The 19,138-nt window shown below is 47.6% G+C and overlaps 2 protein-coding genes across 17 annotated transcripts in view; one reads left to right on the top strand and one right to left on the bottom strand.

Annotated features, from left to right (window-relative positions):
* Nucleotides 1-13,321, bottom strand: part of EWSR1 (EWS RNA binding protein 1) — a gene marked incomplete at its 3' end in the record, with an annotated part of 28,524 nt that extends 15,203 nt beyond the window's left edge. For 4 of the 7 annotated variants that reach the window (XM_082417763.1, XM_082417764.1, XM_082417767.1 and 1 more), the window contains exons 1-6: nucleotides 13,227-13,321; nucleotides 8,895-8,931; nucleotides 8,452-8,503; nucleotides 7,083-7,206; nucleotides 6,639-6,656; nucleotides 1,847-2,033 (exon numbers count right to left, since the gene is read on the bottom strand). In XM_082417763.1, the coding sequence (XP_082273889.1) occupies nucleotides 1,847-2,033; nucleotides 6,639-6,656; nucleotides 7,083-7,206; nucleotides 8,452-8,503; nucleotides 8,895-8,931; nucleotides 13,227-13,239 (431 nt within the window). In that variant the 5' untranslated portion in view covers nucleotides 13,240-13,321. The remainder of the gene's footprint in view (nucleotides 1-1,846; nucleotides 2,034-6,638; nucleotides 6,657-7,082; nucleotides 7,207-8,451; nucleotides 8,504-8,894; nucleotides 8,932-13,226) is intronic. The other 3 variants (XM_082417765.1, XM_082417766.1, XM_082417769.1) reach the window with 1 other exon arrangement.
* A 49-nt stretch (nucleotides 13,322-13,370) lies between these two features.
* RHBDD3 (rhomboid domain containing 3) lies at nucleotides 13,371-19,015 on the top strand. 10 transcript variants are annotated; one of them, XM_082417775.1, is made up of 7 exons: nucleotides 13,453-13,504; nucleotides 14,004-14,179; nucleotides 15,880-16,069; nucleotides 16,760-17,143; nucleotides 18,070-18,232; nucleotides 18,322-18,609; nucleotides 18,697-19,015. In XM_082417775.1, exons 3-7 carry the CDS (start codon nucleotides 15,922-15,924, stop codon nucleotides 18,872-18,874), a joined length of 1,161 nt encoding a protein of 386 aa, XP_082273901.1. In that variant the 5' UTR covers nucleotides 13,453-13,504; nucleotides 14,004-14,179; nucleotides 15,880-15,921; the 3' UTR covers nucleotides 18,875-19,015. The 10 variants fall into 10 exon arrangements, with proteins under 10 accessions (XP_082273903.1, XP_082273901.1, XP_082273904.1 ...); XM_082417774.1 differs by lacking the exon at nucleotides 13,453-13,504 and adding an exon at nucleotides 13,521-13,539; XM_082417773.1 differs by lacking the exon at nucleotides 13,453-13,504 and adding an exon at nucleotides 13,714-13,839.
* The last annotated feature ends 123 nt before the right edge of the window (nucleotides 19,016-19,138 follow it).

Raw genomic sequence — 19,138 nt, 5'->3', positions numbered from 1 at the left:
AAAAGGCAGTTACAATACTTTGTGCTGCCCATTTAAGAGATGTGGGAGGGGAGGTGGTTTGTTCGGGAAGAAAATGCCTTTTCTCAAAAAGGACCATTAAAGACAAACAAGAAACTTTAACAATAATGCAAATTCTGGGTCAGAGTAACATTTACATAAGTCCATGGCATTTATAAGTTTGGACAATCTGTGGGTTTATGTTTCTTTTTATGTTTCTCATCTATTAAGAACAGACCTGAAAAAAACATTTCCTAACTTGAACTGCCATAAATTAATCTAACCCTGCCTCAGTCTCCATAATGGAAATACCAGAGTAGGGCAGGGACACACATAGGGATGGAGACAGACAAACACACACACTCCTCTCACGCTCAGGTGAACTGGAAAACATCCTTGTTAAGGGACGAAAACCAATCTTAATCCCAAGGAAAAAAAAGAGGTTTCTATAATCCCTTTACCTTAACAGTTTATAACAGGGTTGTAGCGAAATGAGCATATGCTATTTTAAGCAAAGCCCAAGAATCAGCAGGCAGACCAGGGAGGATGTGGAAGCACTGGTTTCTCCAAAGAGCTGAAACGGGTCACAAGCCCCCTCTTTCCAGGGGAAAAGGGACTAGCTATCACTGATCACAAGACAGCTGTTATAAAGTGTTAAGGATCGAAAAATTAAGAAAAAGGAACCAAAAAGGATGATTTATTCAAAGACCAATTAGTAATATACCCCCACCCCCCAGCTATGGCTTGGATATACTGTTGCAATGGAGCATCAAATGGGACTTCCAAACATCTGAGAACACTCTAGGTCAACTGAATTGGGACCCTACAGGAAACAGCTTAACACTAACCACTGCACAGGCTGTCTAGAAGAGGTAAACTACCAAGTAGCTCTGATTACTCACTGTGCATTTTAGAAGTAATCTCATGAGTGTTTGCCAGAGCTAATTTCTTACCTCTACAGCAGACAAAAAGTCTAGGTTACAAGTTGATCTCTTGTTTACTCCCTAAAAAGTCTTCTTTCAAACCACAATTCAATGTTCCTTCAAGACTGTATGCAGAAGCCACCTAAGTGCATTGCCTAAAGCAAAGACCTGAAATCTTCTGTTAAGTCATAATTAATACTGTTTACTTGCTAATCAGTCACGGAGTATGAACTTTTTTTTTTTTTTTAAACATCTTTATTGGAGTATAATTGCTTTACAATGGTGTGACGGAGTGTGAACTTTGCTCAAATATTCACCCTATAGCAGGGCACCCAGTTAAGAATTTATACTTGCCTGGGATATTTAGATTACCAAGCCAATACATAATACAGAGAAAATCATGTCACCAACGTTTGACTTCTGGATATGGATATACCCTTTACTGACAACTGGATCGTGTGACTATTTCTTGAACCACATGATTCTACCCCCTACCCCAACTGTGAACTACAGTGTTTTTCCCAAAGAGAAAGGTGTTATCCATTTACAGGGTCAATAAAACCAAAGGTAAAAGCATCAAAGTACAATTCTATCAGTTGTTCTGTTGTGAGGAAACCACACTCAATTTTCTTCTGGGTTTAGCAAAGTAAATACAACAGCTTCCTCCTACAGGAAAGTCCACTCTTCTGAAACTAGACAACCCCACTCAGTGACATTCCTCATTTTGGCCCCTGGATGGCACCATTTCTCTACTAAATGAAGAGTACTGTTTGTGGTGTGACTGTACCTGGTGAAGAACAATTAGTTAACACCTAAGTATGTGAGTAAGCATTACAAAGGAACCAAGTCATACATTCTAAGTGAGGCTTGCTCTCTTTTCTGAAAGCCTGAGGTTGCTGCGTTCGGAGTAGGTGAGGGGGCCTTACCTTGCAGGCGCGGTGGCTGCTGGCTGCTGCCCATAGGCTGGATAAGCAGGCTGAGTGCCATATGCAGACTGAGCTGCATAGGAGGCCTGGGTAGTAGTGACTGTAGCAGTGGTGGTATCATAAGCACCAGTGCCGTACCCCTGGACAGGCTGACTGTATGCCTGGGGGGCAGTTGGAGTAGAATATCCTGGAATAAAGGAGAGCTATGTCAGATTTCTGGCTCTTCAGAGACCTGCCCAGACACTCATTAACAAGACAATCTGTAAACCACCTACTTTCAACCATCATGATATTTAGCTCCTTTAAATATTTCCCCTTCAGTAAAAATAGCAACAAACCAATATTTAAAGCCTAAGTTCTCTGAAAATACTCAGTTTTCAGCAAAGCACTGTCTCTTTTGCTCTAAACCACACCTAAAAGAAAGGAGGAAAGAGAGTAGGCCATAGAAAGTGCTGGTATAGAAAAAAGGGCTCCCTTTGCCCCCACCTCGAAAGCATTCAATAGGGGACAAGTCTGCTTTCACTAATTCTATACTCCAACAGGAATAAAATGTCCCAGAAAGGGAAGTAAAAGGCAAATGACACAACATCTTTAAGTAGCTATAAAATAATGATCCAGGTACAAGTTTTAGCATTAAAACCTATCATTTGGAATTATTTGCTTTCAGCCCCAAGCATCATGGGCAGTTCACGTTTAAGGAAACTGGAAATTGCAGAGAACATGTGTTTAATTTTCAGTGAGATGTTAACAATTGATTAAACACTCTAAGAACTGCTAATTTTGTTTCGGGTAACAAACAACTAAGAAAATGCTTGTAACCAGCACTAAGATTTGAAGTGGGACATTCGTAATAAACACATACTACAAATTATATTTGCTTACGTACATATGACCAACAAAGGTTTTCCCTATTTAACTTTTCTGATAAATTATTTTAAATTAAAGTTAACATTCCCAAAATAAACATTGAAAAGGTAAATGTTTTTCACATAATAAAACCATTTGAGATTCTAAGCCCGTCATCAAATTACCCACCCCATTTCCCTTATTTACCCACCGTGAGCAAATGAGTCTTTTTCCTGCTCAGCAATACTGGAGATGGACTCTGCAGCCCCCTTGCTATTTCCCTAACCAAATATTACAGACCTGCTGTCACAGGTGTGCAGAGACCAAGCTAGGCTCTTTCCCTAGTTCCTGCCTCTGCCAAACCAGGCAGGATCCATGCCCTTTCTTTTCTTTCTTTTTTTGCCGTACTGCTCGGCTTGCAAGATCTTAGTTCCCTGACCAGGGACTGAACCCAGGCCCTGGAGTCCTAACCACTGAGCTGCCAGGGAATTCCCGGGATCCATGCCCTTTCACCTGGAACTTGGGCTTGGAATGTGACAACTCCCACCCCTGGACCTGCAGCTCCTAACTTGCGTCCCTTTCCTATAAGAAGTATTATAACCTTTCCTGGTGCTTGGCTTCCCTCCCTCCTACTCCTCCCTCATGGTCAACGAGCACAAGTTAAGCCATGCAATAAAAAGTTGGGTCTAGCTGTCAGCATTTATGTCCATCAAAGAAAAACCCAAATCTCACTAAAGTAAAAATGTTTCAGTACTTAAACTTCAGTTAGAATAAAGTGTCCTCACTATATACACAAAAATAAATACAAATACCAACTTAGCCAAATACCAACAAATACCAACAGCCAAAAACAAATACCAACTTCCCTTGGTACAATCTAAAGTGTCATCTTTTGTAGCACAGAGTATAATACTTTCTTCTCCATCTCAAACATTTTAGGGAAATTCTGAAATTAATTATACACATATTTCCTTCTCAAATATGTTGGGCTGAAGTGTATATGAAAGCGTATTTCACAGAACAGGGGGCCCCAAGCACTGGAAGTTTTTCAAGCTGGCATGTTATTCATCTGAACTGTTTATTTAATTTAAAAGTTCTTTGCAGAATCCTAATGTCAACCACATAAAGCACTCATTTATTTAACTGGAATCTAATTCCACCTACTCTGTTACTCCTACACAGATTTTTTTTTTTTTCCCTACATGACAGGCCATCTATAAGATTTACAAGAAGAGGACTTCCCTGGTGGCACAGTGGTTAAGAATCCACCTGCCAATGCAGGGGACACGGGTTCAAGCCCCGGTCCGGGAAGATCCTACATGCCGCAGAGCAACGAAGCCCGTGCGCCACATCTATTGAGCCTGTGCTCTAGAGCCCGCGAGCCACAACTACTGAAGCCCGTGCTCCGCAACAAAAGAAGCCACCGCAATGAGAAGCCCACGCACCGGAATGAAGAGTAGCCCCCGCCTACGCCAACTAGAGAAAGCCCGCGGGCAGCAACAAAGACCCAATGCAGCCAAAAATAAATAAATACAATTTAAAAAAAAAAGATTTATAAGAACAATTAAAAAACAACAACAACAAAAAAAAGTGACAAGGGCAATAACTCGTGTCATAAAAGTATCCAGCAACAGAGCCTTGCAGTGCTTAAGATTACACTAACAGACACTGGGTTAATTAATAATCTTTTTTTAAAATTAATAATCTTTTAATTAATTGTAGTACCCACACAAGCAGCCAATCAAAATGAGCAAAAATTAAAAGAGCAAAATGATTTAATGACAGTAAAAAAGACCAACAGCAAAAAGACAACATATCTACTATGTGTTGATAAATTTAAGGAAAAAGGTAGTAAGAAACATCACACAAACCAACCAGAATTTTTGTTCAATGATAAAAAATAAAGTCTAAGATTTCTATTCCAATTAATGAGTTGAGATTTATATAGCTCCCATCTCATGAAGCTTAATTTTAAAATATTCTAGAAGTGTCTTTTTATATTTCTTCCAATAATTATCCAATGACTTTTTAAAAAATAAATTTATTTATTTTTATTTATTTATTTATTAGTTTTGGCTGTGTTGGGTCTTCGTTGCTGTGTGCGGGCTTTCTCTAGTTGCAGCGAGCAGGGGCTACTCTTCGTTGTGGTGCGCGGGCTTCTCACCGTGGTGGCTTCTCTTGTTGTAGAGCATGGGCTCTAGAGCGCGCGGGCTTTAGATGCGGCGCGTGGGCTCAGTAGTTGTGGCTCGTGGGCTCTAGAGCACAGGCTCAGTAGTTGCGGCACATGGGCTTCGTTGCTCCGCGGCATGTGGGATCTTCCCGGACCAGGGGTCGAACCCATGTCCCCTGCACTGGCAGGCAGATTCTTAACCACTGCGCCACCAGGGAAGCCCTATCCAATGACTTTTATGTGTAAAGGCAGTATGAGGTAAGGAAAAAAGTATTAAGTGTTCCTGAACCTACTTACTACTGTCAGGGTCCTGCTTGGTTTGGTTCAGCCTCAATTTGCTCACTAGGTTTAATTTTAGTTCCTACACTCCAAAAGTTGATGGAAGAATTTGGGGAGATATGAAGGGTAAACTACATAAACTACATAAACTTCCATAAACTATAAAGCAAAAACATGGCTCCACAGAATCTAGAAGGCTACTGTATTTCCTATAAATGACTTTATCATGTTCTTATAAAATGATCCAAAGGCTCCAAAGGCTAGATCTAAGCTGTATTACTTCAGATGATACTTATTTTTAAAATAAGTTAAGGTCAAAAACATACAAAACATCTAGTTATAATAAATCAGTCATGGGGATGTAATCTGCAGCATGATGACTACAGTTAGCAATACTGTATTGTATATTTGAAAGTTGCTAAGAGAGACGATCCTAAAAGCTCTCATCAAAAGTATGTGTGGTGATTCATGTTAACTAGACTTACTGTGGTGATTTCACAACATACACAAATATTGAATCATGTTGTACACCTGAAACTAATGTTATATATGTCAATTACACCTCATTAAAAACATAATAGCTTGAATATGTAAAGTTCATCTCACAATTTCAAAATTCTGTGCTAAAAATACAAACTGCAGAGTCTCAGTTCCAGCTTTTCCTACAGTTGCCAACACCCACAGAAAGTTTAAACATTTCCCATCCTATTCAATGATATGCATTAATGAGATAGATTAGGAAATACTTCCCATCAAATCCAGGACATTGTCACGAAGTGAGATAAATTACAGGTGGGTTTCTCCCTACTAATGACTCTGATAGATCATATATAACTTGGGGATTAAAGACAGTTTGAAAAATAAAAGTTTTTACATCTTTAAGGTAGGGATCCTGAAATGTCACACAGCACCAAACATAAAAAAGTTATTGTAAAATTTTCACAGGCTCCACTTTCAACCCCAGTATTAGGATACAATTTATTCTAATTCTTAAAATAATTTTTCTTTTTTGCTCCCTGGAATGCTGTTACATATATATTTAAGACATACTATGAATTAAAATAATTCATTAACACTTAAACAGAAAATAAAATGTGTCTGGACTGGAAGCCAACCAACAGACAAACATAATACATGCAAGGTGGCAATCTGTTCCTCTGAATAAATCTAATCATGCACTCTAGCCTTCAGGGAATAGGGGGAAATCAGCTGGGGAGCAGTCACCTGAAATACCTTTGAGAAGGTGAGCAACTATTATTAAGGCTTGACACAAAATAATGTAAAATAAAACAAAGCGAAACCTTTCCCAAAATCACATAAAGAAAAGGGACATGGATCTGCGAATGGCACCTGAAGCAGTTTTCCATTAGCACCTTATTGTGTGTGATGTTAGAAAGTTTGAGGGTTAAACAAATGAAAACACCTAAAGGGTTAACATTACAGGGCTAGACAAGATGGAAAGCAATTCCCATGCAAGAATGAGCAGGATAGTCAAACCTGTACTGGTCCCTTCTACTGTGGAAAGCACAAAACAAAAAGTAGAGGGCACACTATCAGATGAAGCAAACAGATGTGAAAATCAGTTTGATTTTTAAGCAGCTCAGTTTAAGAAGGCTCATTCTTTCCCAGTATTAGCATTAGCACAATCTCTTATATATTCTCCATTTTGTCGTGAGATTACTCAATACACTGTATAAAATAGTTAGAAGGAAAAGTTATTTTTTCCCTTGGAATTTATCCCACCCACATTCTATTAGAGATCCCTCAAGGAGAATATAAGGAAAAGGAAAAAAACAAAACAAAAACCCCCAGCTCCTCCTAAGAATAAAGGATTCCCAAACGCCAAGGTATCAACCAGAATATACACGCAAGAGCACAAGTAACAAGCTTCTTAGCAAACACCCTAGCTAATGTAACCCCAAAGTCTCTCTAGAGTCTTACCAGTGGGAGGCTGTCCATAAGAAGTTGCATAGGCGGTCTGCCCATAGGTTGCAGTGGTCTGAGCCTGGGTATAGCTGACATCAGTTGGCTGTCCATAGGTTCCGTAACTTTGTTGCCCATATGCCTGCTCAAAGAAAATGGATTTAAGGATTTCATATGTGAATCTTGTATTTTAGCAATAAAATGGACTGACTTCTAAGTTCCTAAATTGGAAAAACAAAGTCAAAAATATGCTAATAAAAAGATTTTAAAAAAACAGACAAGTGATCGCAGTATCATGAATGCTTGTTTCCCCTTATCTAATCCACTCATATTTTCATAAACTACAAAAAAGTTCCTGAGATAATCAGGCGAAACCACAATTTAACGATACAGGAGATTAACAAGATGCCCTCAAATGATTAACAATGAGGGAACAAGTGTATAATCGCCAGCACTTAGTGTAGCAGTTTTAGCAAATGGAAACAAATGCTAGGAAGATAAAATGAACAACGAAAATGAAAATGGGACTAAAATCTGTCAGACGATTTTGAAAACTGTATTTTCAGCTTGAGACAAAATTTTAAAAATTATCATACCACTTCAAAGAAAATGAACAAGAACACTGCATATATTCTTAAGACAGCAAGAGTGCTGTCTTTTGAACCTGGACATCAGTAATACTTAAAACCTGGCAAGGAATGAACTGTTTTTTCAGATATTAGCAAGATCACATTCTAGACGTGAATGACCAGTTATGTAAGATCAGCTAGAGACATCACATTCTGCCTGTCCTATAATGTTTCCATGGCAGAGCTACTATATCCATTTTATGCCACAGACCATTTCAGAATTTGAGATAATACTGAGAACACTAGGTGGCTAATTTCTAGTATCTGTTGGCCTAGACTTTAGAATAGACTCATGTACTAGAAAGAGCTCAAAAGCCCTATAGTTAGGCAGCCATAAGAGCTAACCCATCACTTACTGTGTGACCAGTGGCGAATGGTGTAATATCTATGCACTGCAATTTTTCATCTGCAAAATGTCATAATATCACCTTCCTCTGCAGAACTGTTGTATGATTAAATTAAATAAATTTAAACACAAAATATGTAGAAGGAACAAGCATGGAGCAAAACACCTAACTTGAGAAACCATACTAGGAAGGAAAGGAGAGCTAGCTAGCAACTCCCAGTTTGTGGATGGTTTCATTACAATGGCACTCCCACTGTGAAAGTTTAAACGCCTGTGTATTTTATGATTACAAGCACATTATACTCTTCTACTACCTAATTTCTGAAAAAGATTCATGCTAGCTATTGTTTCAATGGCTGATGGAAATATTTTACTTGGGAATGCAGCCACAAATAATTATCTTAAAGATTACCTGGGTGGTCTGTGCATATCCTTGAGTGGGCTGGGCGGTGTAAGCACTGTAGCTGTAAGAGAAATTAAATGCAAGAACTGAATATAGAAATCCAGATTCCATTACTAAATCCTCTACAATTAAAGGAGGCTCTGTAAGCGGCTAGGCCCGTGAGCCACGACTACTGAGCCTGCGCGTCTGGAGCCCGTGCTCCGCAACAAGAGAGGCCGCGACAGTGAGAGGCCCGCGCACCGCGATGAAGAGTGGACCCCGCTCGCTGGGACTGGAGAAAGCCCTCGCACAGAAACGAAGACCCAACACACCCAAAAATAAATAAATAAATTAATTAAAAGGAAAGGAGGGGGGAAATTGATAAATCAAAAAAAAAAAAAAAAAAAAAAGGAGGCTCTGTACCCTAAAAAACAACCAATCACACCCAAGGTACTGCTGTAAGTCTGACTTACCCCTGCTGGGCTGCAGCTTGGCTGTATGTACTGTAATCTAGAGAAAACAAGGAGAGAAAATAGTGTGACGCCAACGTTTACAAGGAGAAAGGAAAAAAGGGGGGAAGGCATGCAGGTGGCAGGAAGATGAATTTTAAAAACTGTACTGAGGGACTTTCCTGGTGGCACAGTGGTTAAGAATCCGCCTGCCAATGCAGGGGACACGGGTTCGAGCCCTGGTCTGGGAAGATCCCACATGCCGCAGAGCAACTAAGCCCGTGCGCCACAACTACTGAAGCCCGTGCGCCACAATTACTGAAGCCCGTGTGCCTAGAGCCCGTGCTCCGCAACAAGAGAAGCCCCCGCTCGCCATAACTAGAGAAAGCCCACACGCAGCAATGAAGACCCAACACAGCCAAAAATAAATAAATATATTTTAAAAACCCCCAAAAAACGGTATTGAGAGGACCTACAGGACAACACAGGTCCAAATGAGTACCTCTTATCTTTCAACACCAAACTAAAACAACCTGAGCCAGTTAAACAGAAAATTTGAACAAAGTGCCAGCTAATGAGGTCAAGATCATCTGATTTGGCAAAGATACTTTGCATGTTCCCATGACTACAAATTTCCCTTAACTGTAGGCTGTCATTTCAAATATATGATCATCATCCTAAAACTAACAGGAGAACAAGATAAACTCTAGAGGATCCCAAGTTTTACCTTCATATAAAAAGGAGGCATGCAACAATATAACTTTTAACACCAGAATGGTTACATCAGAAGCTACACCTCCTCAAAAACTAGTTTAAAGAAAAAAAATCACTCCCTCACTTCAGCAAGTTAGACCAACCATAATTCCCTAGGAGGACTGTGAAATGAAATGGCAGAAAACAAGAGGACAATCATCTCAATCCAGTGTTCTAAAGGGTTTGCTGACTGTATGAGGGCTACATCTGTAGAATAATTTAAAAACTAGACACATTTTAAGTACCAGTGAAGCAGTCAAGGCAGAATCATGATAACTGGCAGAGGAGAAAGCATTTAATCTTTTGGGGAATAACTTGGTTTTAGGTAACATCATCTTTTTAAACTCAAGCGATTTCAACTTAAAAAAAAAAAACAATTTTTCTTCCCCTCTCCTCTCTAAGTAAAGCTTCCTACAACTTTCCTTTTCATAAGAAATTTACAACACGCATAAAAAAGGACTAAAAACGAAAACAAAAAACCCCCTCTGGTCCGCTGAGGCATCTGCAAGTAGTGAAAACAGAAAATAAAATGGTTAATAGGTTTTCATGGCACTACTGAATCAAACATATATTTTTAAAGAAGTTAAAGTAATTATTTTTTAAAACTCCTGCCCAATTCTTTGCTCTCCACAAGAACTATGTATCTTATTCTATGTTAGAAGGCAACACTGTCATTAAGGCAGACCAAAGGGTCCTTTCTTTTCCAATCAGAAAATAGTCCCTTATCTGAAAGCAAAAGTTGACAGCTCTTGGTGGAGGGGTTTCTAACCCCACTCCATTCAAAGCCTGCTTCACAGTTCACCTGACCTGCCCCCAGAGCATTTTGCTGAATCCATCTCTTTAACTTGGCTCATTCTTCATCTCTATACACTTCACTTGACCACTTTCCTTCCTCTGTACACCCTTAACTCAGAACCCTGAATCAACATTATCAAATCAATGGCCAAAGGCTATGTATAATGAACAAATTGATTTGTTCAAGACAATCTTAGCTCTGTATGTGACATATAAAAAACTAAATGCAAATCACTTCTTCCATATTGTAGTTACAAAATAAACATACCAATGAAGCATCAAAAATCAAATATTTCAAACTACCTTCTGCAGAGGCTTCTGTATGAGAAATGATTCTAAATAGCTGACATATAAGCTCAATGTCTGCAAGAGGACTGCTACACAAGAACAGTTATGTAAAACATCAAAGTGGCGAAGCTGACATGAACAAGGAATGATCTCAGATCCATGGGAAAGCAGCTGATTTAGCCCCATACTGGTGGGCTACGGGAAGTAGCAAATGTGTTTCATGAGAACTTATGTTATCTACCTACAGCATACAAACATTATATGGCCTCAAAAATATACAGTTACACATTGGTCAGATTATTTAGCAGTTATGTTTTTTTGTTTTGTTTTTTTAACTCCCAAATCTGCAGCTGAAGACTACACTAAAAATACAGGACAGGTTGAGGAGAGAAGGGGCTGTGACCGCAGGGGGGGGGGGCCGCCTCCAGAGTGCTGACAATGTTCTATTTCTTGGTCTGAATGGTGGTTACTTGGGAGTTCGTGTTGTAATTCTTCGTTAAAGTGGACATATACTCTAGGTACTTTTCTATATATGCTACACATGAGGAGGAAAAACAACTAACATTACCCAAGGTGGTGGCTTTTAGATACTTTAAAGCAGTCACGATCAAAACTGCAGAGATTTAGAGCTTCAGACTACATCATGAGTTAAAGTCACTACGGGACAACTTTGTGGGAGCCAAAATACTTTGCTGTAAGGTCAGAAGCTGAAGGCTGAAAAAGCTCTTAAAAGGTCTAGCCTAACCTCTTCATTTGGACTGAAAGGAAACCAAAGTCCAGATAAGTTAATGACCCCCCAAAGGGCCCCCAGCCAGGCCTACTACTGTGTGTCTACATAATCCACAATTGTAATTCTAATATAGTATGTGGTGGTTACCAGTAAACAGAGCTTGAACAAAGTAGAACGAAAAAGGGGCAAGTCCAGCCACACACAAATTTGCACACACAAATATTTACTCCCCAAACGTGAACAGGGAAGGGAGAGTAGCACTCCCCCTTACAAAATCCTAACACTGCAGGGAAGAGGAAGGTGGAAAGGGCTCTGAGGAAACCATTTCCCACCAAGATGTGTCTAAGACTGTGGTTATTTCAGAGTTCTTTCTTCTAGGGGCACTCTGTACCCTGGCACTAACAGCCAGCATCTACCTGCTTGTTTACTGACAACACAGTTGCGGAGAGTTCTTAAACTGTCATTCCGTTGCTGGATTCTGGACCCTTTTCAAATTAAAACTCTGAAGGACCCAGAGCCTTTCCCATCTTCCATCTTCTCCAACTGCCTCTTAAGCCTGGAGTCAGGCTGCCTTAGAACACCCCCGGAGGCAAAAATGCCCCACTCGACCAATAACCACAAGTTAGTGCAGGAACAGGCTGCAAACTGCAGGTCACGTTTAGGCTACTCTCTTACACACTCCGGGCGTCAAGGAACACCCCAAACATCATATTCCAGTTCCCACCCCGGGCTTTCAAAGTCCAGTCCGCGCCTCCTTCCGCTCTCTTCTATCAGTCCACGAAATAAACAAGCCTCTCAGCTTAACCTAAGCGAATAAACGTGCGAAACGATTACTTAAGTATAATTCAAACGCCGACTGGGGCCTTTTGTTTCCCCTAAGTCAAAGACGCCAGAAATTTCTTTCGGTGGGAATTTCTGGCCACACGATCCGGGCTGGCCTTATACAAAAAATCTCCCTCGCCGTCTGCTGAAAAATGGCCCTGGGAATTGATTTTTGGGGCGGTAAGGAGAATTAATAATAGTAAAAAGCGAATCCCGAAGAGGCAGCCGATTGGGGGGCTGTAAAGGAGCGGGGGGGCACTCCGTCTAAAGCCCAGTTCGGGCAGAAGTTCGGCTTGGGGGTTGGAGCCCGCCGAGGAGGCAGCTCGGCGGCCCCGGACGCCCCAGCCGACCCGGCTTTAAGAATGACGGGCCTCCCGCTCATAGGTCGGCGCCCCTCGACTCACAAATCCGCGAAACATTTTTTGTTTATTTGCTTTTTTTCCCTCGTCTTCTCGGTGAGGCAGAGGAGCGCTCGGCCTTGGGCTGCCGCCCTGGAAATGGGGTTGGGGTGGGGAGAGTCAGAGGGTCAGCGGGCCTGCGGCTTCTCAAGCCGCCGCCGGCCCCCCCCACCTCCGGTTTCGGGGTGTCGGGCCCGAAGCCTAGCCGAGCCCTCCCACCCCCACGCGGGGCCCCAGAGGCCGCAGGCCCCGCCCACGTGGCGGGCTGCCCAGGGCGCAGGGCTCGACGGCCACCACACAATGGAGACCAAAGCAGGCCCCGCGCGTACCCGCCGCCTCGAGCCCCCCGCGCGCGGGGGGCGCCGGAAGGTTCCAGAACCGGCCTGCCCCGTTGGGGGAGGGGAGGGAGCGGAGGGGGACGCCGGCCGTCGAGCTTCTCGAACCGCGACGGGTACCTCACGTCCCTCTCGGCAGGTCCACTCAGTCGTCCCGGCCACCCCGAGAAACAAGCAGCCCCCAATTTGGGCATCCTGGCAGTCGCCGGAGCGACCGCAGTTCCACCATACTCACCCGTGGACGCCATTTTCTCTCTCCTTCCTTCTCGTTCTCTCAACGTCCGTCTCCCTCTCGCTTTCCCTCTAGGCGCCGCACTGCGCAGGCGCGAAACCCGCAACCTCGGGTGCTACCATCGGGCCAGGCCACGGGGGTGGGAAAGGGAGGGACGAACCACAGCTTTCTCGCCCTTCGCGCCCGCAACTCTAGTCCTAATCCTCTCTAAAGAGCACCGGATGTGACGTGCGGGCCAAAATAGCACCGCAGGGGCGGGAGCGGCTGGCGAGCGGATCTTGGTAACAAGTCGGGGTGATTCTCCGGTCGATGCTAGGTTGTTTGGAATGGTTACTCCCGCTGGCTCTAGGGACCGTCTCTGAAGAGTCGGCCTTGGAGGGAAACGGAGGCCGGCGGGAGGGCTGGGGGAAGGGACCGGGGCCTAGAACAACTGCTGACTAATCGGCGGGCGGCGGCGGAGGAGGAGGGGGTGGCGTGCCGACCGGTCAGCCCGGGTCACGCGCCCGAGGGCGAGCAGAATGGGCTCGGGGCGCTCGGGTGTCGGCGGGAGGCTAGAGTACCGACTCCCAGCCAAGGGCTCTACTCGGCCTTCTGGGGGCGGGGGGTGCGCTGCGCCGCAAGTACCCCAGACACGTGGCCCGGTCCGCGTGGGAGGGGGCCAAGGCCGGTGGGCTGGATGGGAGGCTCCGAACGTAGCGCCCGGCCCGAGAGCCCCCCAGTAACGGTCGAGGTTGAGAAGACCCTTTAATCACCTCTCATCCAACAACCTTGTTTTTACAGAAGGGGAAACTGAGGCCCAAGGACTTGGGGTACTTTTCCTAAAGTCACAAAGCTGAGCCCCACCCACACCCTGGGACCCCCCCCCCCCCACACACACACACGCACACACTGTCCATCACCCGGAAGAATTGTCCCTGTCCTGTCTTACCATTCTGTCCTCCCGGCTTCCCAGTAAGGTAGGCAGAGCCTGATGCTGCACAGCCCCGTTTTATAGATAAAGAGACTGAGACCTGGAGCGTTCAGATCCCAGTTCTGCTGGTCCATGGGCAAGTCTCTCACTCTTGCTAAAGTACACGGGGTGGGGGGGGGAGGATGGTTGTGAGGGTGCAGGAGAAGGCTGGCAGTGGGTGCCTTGGCTCCCTGCAAGGCTGGCACCTGGCTGACTTCTTGGATTCAACCCAGTCTCCCTAGGCAGATGCCCACGCCCAGTGAAGGGCAGGGCTCACCAAATCCTTCAGCGGGACCCGGAGCAAAGCTAGTGTCTTTCTTTCAGTGAAGACACATAAAGCACGAGCTATGTGCTAGGAGCACCCTGGGGAACTTGACCATGAGAAAGAGGAGCACCCCTCTTCCCCCAGTTCAGACCACCTGCCTAGAGAAAAACAGGCCAAGCGGTGCTCACTGTATAGGGTAGGCGCCAAGATGTGGAGGGACCAGAGGAGGGGAAGGGGACCTTTGAGCTGGACTTCAAAGGGTGAATAGGAGTTTGCTGTTAGAGAGATGAAGGGAAGGACGTCACAGGCAGAGGAGTTTTCTGTATTTTTCCTGCAGGAAACTGGCGGGTGGGTTTTGATGCCAAGGATGCCCATGACAAGGGAGCTGATGAAGCAGCCTTCTTTTCTCTGGGATTTTGCTTCCTGCCCTATAAAATCAGCTCAGTGGGAGTCCTGAGACAGGCTAGGGTACAGGAGTGAGGGGATTCCAGCAGGGCCTAGAGGACAGGCTGGATGTGAGGAGGGAGAATGGGAGAGAAAGCCTTGCCTCATGGGCAGGAAATTGGCACATTTGAGGGCTGGAGCAGCTGCTTCCATGTTCAGGCTTCCCCTTGTTGGGGACAGCCAGGATGGCTACAGTTTATCCAGCAGGAGCTGTGGGACTGCCTGAGTCCATTCCTTTTTCTCATCCTATGAGGAATGGATTTTCTTAATACCCAATTTACAGATGAGGAAGAAGAGGCTCCAGATTTGCCCAGGGAGAGATACACAGCAGGAAGAAGTGGAGTGGATACTGAAACCTTTCTGTGAAAGGGAGGGTAGGGTCAGAGGGGCTGTGGTCGGGGCTCGAGGAAGGGGACGTCTCTGTCCAGTGTCACTGTATGCACTCAGGGTGTGAGACTCCTGTTGCCTCTCCTCCAACCCTTCTGCTCCACCCCCTCTCTAATCTGCCTGCCCTTTGGCTGGCCTTACCCCCTCTGTCAAGGTCAGCTCAGGCCACCTGGAGCTCTAAGTCAGTGGAGGGGAGGAGGGAGGGAGGAAGGTGGCTGGTCTGTAGCCTGAGGGAAGAGGGAGGCAGAGGAAAGCTGGAGATGGCCCTGAATTTGCCCTGGGGGACTGCACAAATCCAAAAAATTTTGGGAGTCCAGGGCCCCCGTTCAACTTCCCATTCCCCGTGCTTCCCACTCCAGGCTCCTTTCCAGGGCCCATCAGGGCTCAGAGACCTTTTGGCCTGGCCTCTTCTCATCCTCACACATCGGTGGGATGGCAAGATGGCTAAACACATGGTTAGGCTCTGAGGTCCTCTACGGCCAAGTTGCTGCACCCGCCTCTCCAGCCTCAGTTTTTATTTCTGTAAAATTGTGCTGTTGGTATGGTAGCCGAAAGGAAGTCAGATAAAAGCTGCAATAATAACTGTTGTTATTGTTTTCCTTTACCCCTAGCACACAGCCCCAAGACCACCTTTGATCACCTTCAGACAAGCTATGCATGCCAGAGGTCCCCCTGGCCTACTGACCCCGGCGCTGCCTCTCGCCTCCTCCGTCCTGATGCTGCTCATGAGCGGCCTGTGGCTGCTGGGAGCCGGCCCCAGCCTTGTCCTGGCCCCAGAGCTGCTGCTGGACCCTTGGCAGGGTGAGGGCCGGCCACATGGGCCTTGGAGGAGGCAGGAGACTTGCTGTAGGGCCTGAGACCAGTTGGCAGGAGCAGCATGCATCCTGCAGTTGTCAGGCAAGGACAGGACCCAGGGCCCCGGGGAAGGTCAGCCTTGGACGGGAGCATGCCCAGCTCAACTACAGCCAAGAAGGGAGGGCCGAGGACCTGGGCAGAGGGGCCAGCACAGGGGTGGGAGCCTGTGAGTAGGAATTCTTTTCAGACGGCTCCCCTTTCTGGTGGCTTTCCCTTAAAATAAACTAAGACTTTCAGTTAAGCCCAAAAACAGGAAGGAGGCACTAGGGGTTTGAGGAGTGACCCCAGCTGAACACCTGTTTCCCAAGAATGACAGCTTCCATTTACATTTGAGGAACCCAAATGATGCTCACAGAAGTGAAGTGACATCCATGGTTGGTTGTTCTTAAGAAGACCGAGTGTTGGGTCTGGCTTGTTCTACTTAAAGCAGCAGGGGGGCGGTCACAGTGTTTGGAAGCCCTTGGTCCCCACCCCCAGTGATTAAACTACTGGCAGTGGGCAGACTTTGGCTCCCGGGGAGGGGAGGCTGGCTTAGTGGGCGGCCCTGGTGGAGGGTGTTTCCCCATCTGGCACACCTGGGCCAGCCTTGGGGGTTAGGGGCACTAACCTGGCACATAAGCCCGTTCTCTCTCCCAGCGCACCGGCTGCTGACACATGCCCTGGGCCACAAGGCCCTCCCAGGGCTGCTGCTGAGCCTGCTGCTCCTGCCCACGCTGGGCTGGCGGCAGGAGTGCCACCTGGGCACACTGCGGTTCCTGCATGCCTCCACCCTCCTCGCCCTGGCCTCCGGGCTGATGGCTGTGCTGCTGGCAGGCCTCGGGGTGTCCAGTGCAGCCGGGGGCTGTGGATACATGCCTGTCCACCTGGCCATGCTGGCGGGGCAGGGTTACCACCCTAGACGGCCCCGTGGGGCACTGCCACCATGGCTCCTGCCGTGGCTGCTGCTCGCCCTGACACCACTGCTCAGCTCCGAGCCGCCCTTCCTGCAGCTCTTCTGCGGCCTCCTGGCTGGCCTGGCCTGTATCCTTTGCCTTGGCCCAGGGCTCGTATGGACGTGTGGGTTCTGTGGCTGGGCCCCCAGGGTGCCTGGGAAGGAATTGGCACAAGGGGTCAGGCCCCCACATTCACACACATCCCAGGAGCGTCTCCAAGTCCTACTCTCGCCTGGCTCTGGGCTGGGGACTGGGGGCTTGTGGCCATGTAGAGGTACCAATTACAATTTAAAGGAGAGCCTGGGAGCTGAGGGGCCCAAGGAGGCACTTAATCTGGATGTACCAGTGGAGGTGGGTCTACGCCGAGACCATGCAGAAGGAGGGGTTCAGGTGACGAGAAGTGGAAAAGGAGAGCATGGGCCCGGCAGACAGTACAGAGGGTGTAAGGACCAGGGTGAGCGTGAGCCTGCGACTCTCCTGGCACCAAAAGGGGGAACGACCTGCAGCCAGTGGTGCAGGTGTGTTAAACACAGACTTTTGCTCTAAAGACGCTTAATGCCTGTCGGGGACAACAGTGCAGTCAGAGGGAACAGTGGGTGCAGGCTGACCCTGGAGTCGTTTAGGATTGGGGACACCCGGCTGAATCCTGGAGAGGGGAGCATGTCGCCCTGGCTGGGGCAGGGCCCAGGGGTGGGCCTGGTGTCACAGGCCTGAGCAGGCACACAGGCCTCAGGGGACAGCGGGCAGGGGGCGGCTGAATGGGGATGAGACAGGTTTTGGGATGAGGCACATCTGGCTCTGCCTCTCATTGGCTGGGTAGCTTCAGGCAGGGCCCTCTTCCTCTCTGAGCCTCCGCTGCTGACGAGGGTGATGACACCTCCCTGGCAGGGCCACAGTGAGGAGACAGGAGGGAATTCCCATCAGACACTTGGCACAGGGCCTGGCATGTGGCGCGGGCTCACCCCTGGCTGGATGTGGTTTTCCTTGACCGGCCGCCCTGCCCTGGGCAGACAGACGCGGCTGGGGCCTTCCGGTGGCTGGAGATCTCTGAGCAGCGGCTGCAGGCACTGCAGGAGGGTGTCCTGTGCAGGGCCCTGGCGGGGTGCTGGCCACTCCAGCTCCTTCCCACCCCAGGCAGCCAGGGTGAGCTGCCTGTCACCCATCCTGCCGGAGTGAGGTGAGGGTGATGCCGAGGACGCTGGCCCCGGTGGTGGAAGCCATGCCGGTGGCTGGCAGTCAGGCCTTCTTCTGCTTCTGCCCCTCCAGGCCACCCACCCCTGGACCTCCTTACATGGCCTCCCCTAGCCTCTGGCCCCTCAGAGAAGGCTCAGCCCCGCTCCCGCCAGGCCTGGGGCCTGTGCAGCCGCTCTGGGAGGGCTCCTCAGAGGTGGGACTGGCCTGGTCTGGGCCCAGCTTCCCCCCAGGGACCCCGCTGTGGGCAGCCCTGGACGAGCAGATACTGCAGAAGGGGATCCAGGCCTCGCTCCTTGAGGGGCCAGCCCAGGGTCCCGAGAGCCCACTCCGGCTGCCTAAGTCCTCTGTCTCCTCCCTGCGGTAAGGTGGGGTAAGTAGGGGTGGGGTCCCCTGGTGTGGGGGCTGGAGGCGGCCCTGACACTCCCTCCCTGTCCCCTCTTCCCACAGGCTGCAGCAACTGGAGCGCATGGGCTTCCCCACGGAGCAGGCGGTGGTGGCCCTGGCAGCCACGGGCCGTGTGGAGGGTGCCGTGTCACTGCTGGTTGGTGGGGAGGTGGGCACCGAGGCGCTGGTGACTCAGGGGAGGGGTGGGCCCACCCACCCTGAGGGTCCTGGGCCCCCCTAGCACAGGCAGGCTCTCAGGTGAGAAGAAGCCTGGCCTGTGGGTGGGAAGTCGGAGCCCAGCCCTGTCTGCTGAGAGTCAGGGTGGGTTCCCCCAGCATCCTGCGCTGGTACTGTTTAGAATAAAAACCAGTTCACTTTTCAACCTGGACCTCCTTGGAGGCAGCAGTTGTGTCTGACTCTTCTACGTTAGCATCAGGGGGATGAATGAATGAATGAAAGAATGAACGAGCAGTGAACGAACAGCCAACTGCAGGAGAGCAGCTCC

Source organism: Balaenoptera physalus, assembly GCF_965194825.1.
Source record: "Balaenoptera physalus genome assembly, chromosome: 12".
NCBI classification, from domain to species: Eukaryota; Metazoa; Chordata; class Mammalia; order Artiodactyla; family Balaenopteridae; genus Balaenoptera; species Balaenoptera physalus.
The sequence above is the reverse complement of the archived record's forward strand: the minus strand, read 5'-3'. Positions and strand labels throughout refer to the sequence as shown.

Coding starts and splice junctions, on each gene's coding strand:
- RHBDD3 (XM_082417777.1), top strand. CDS start 15,922: ATGCATGCCAGAGGTCCCCCTGGCCTACTGACCCCGGCGCTGCCTCTC. Junction 16,070..16,759: donor GCTGCTGGACCCTTGGCAGG/GTGAGGGCCGGC, acceptor TCTCTCTCCCAG/CGCACCGGCTGCTGACACAT. Junction 18,610..18,696: donor TCCTCTGTCTCCTCCCTGCG/GTAAGGTGGGGT, acceptor CTCTTCCCACAG/GCTGCAGCAACTGGAGCGCA.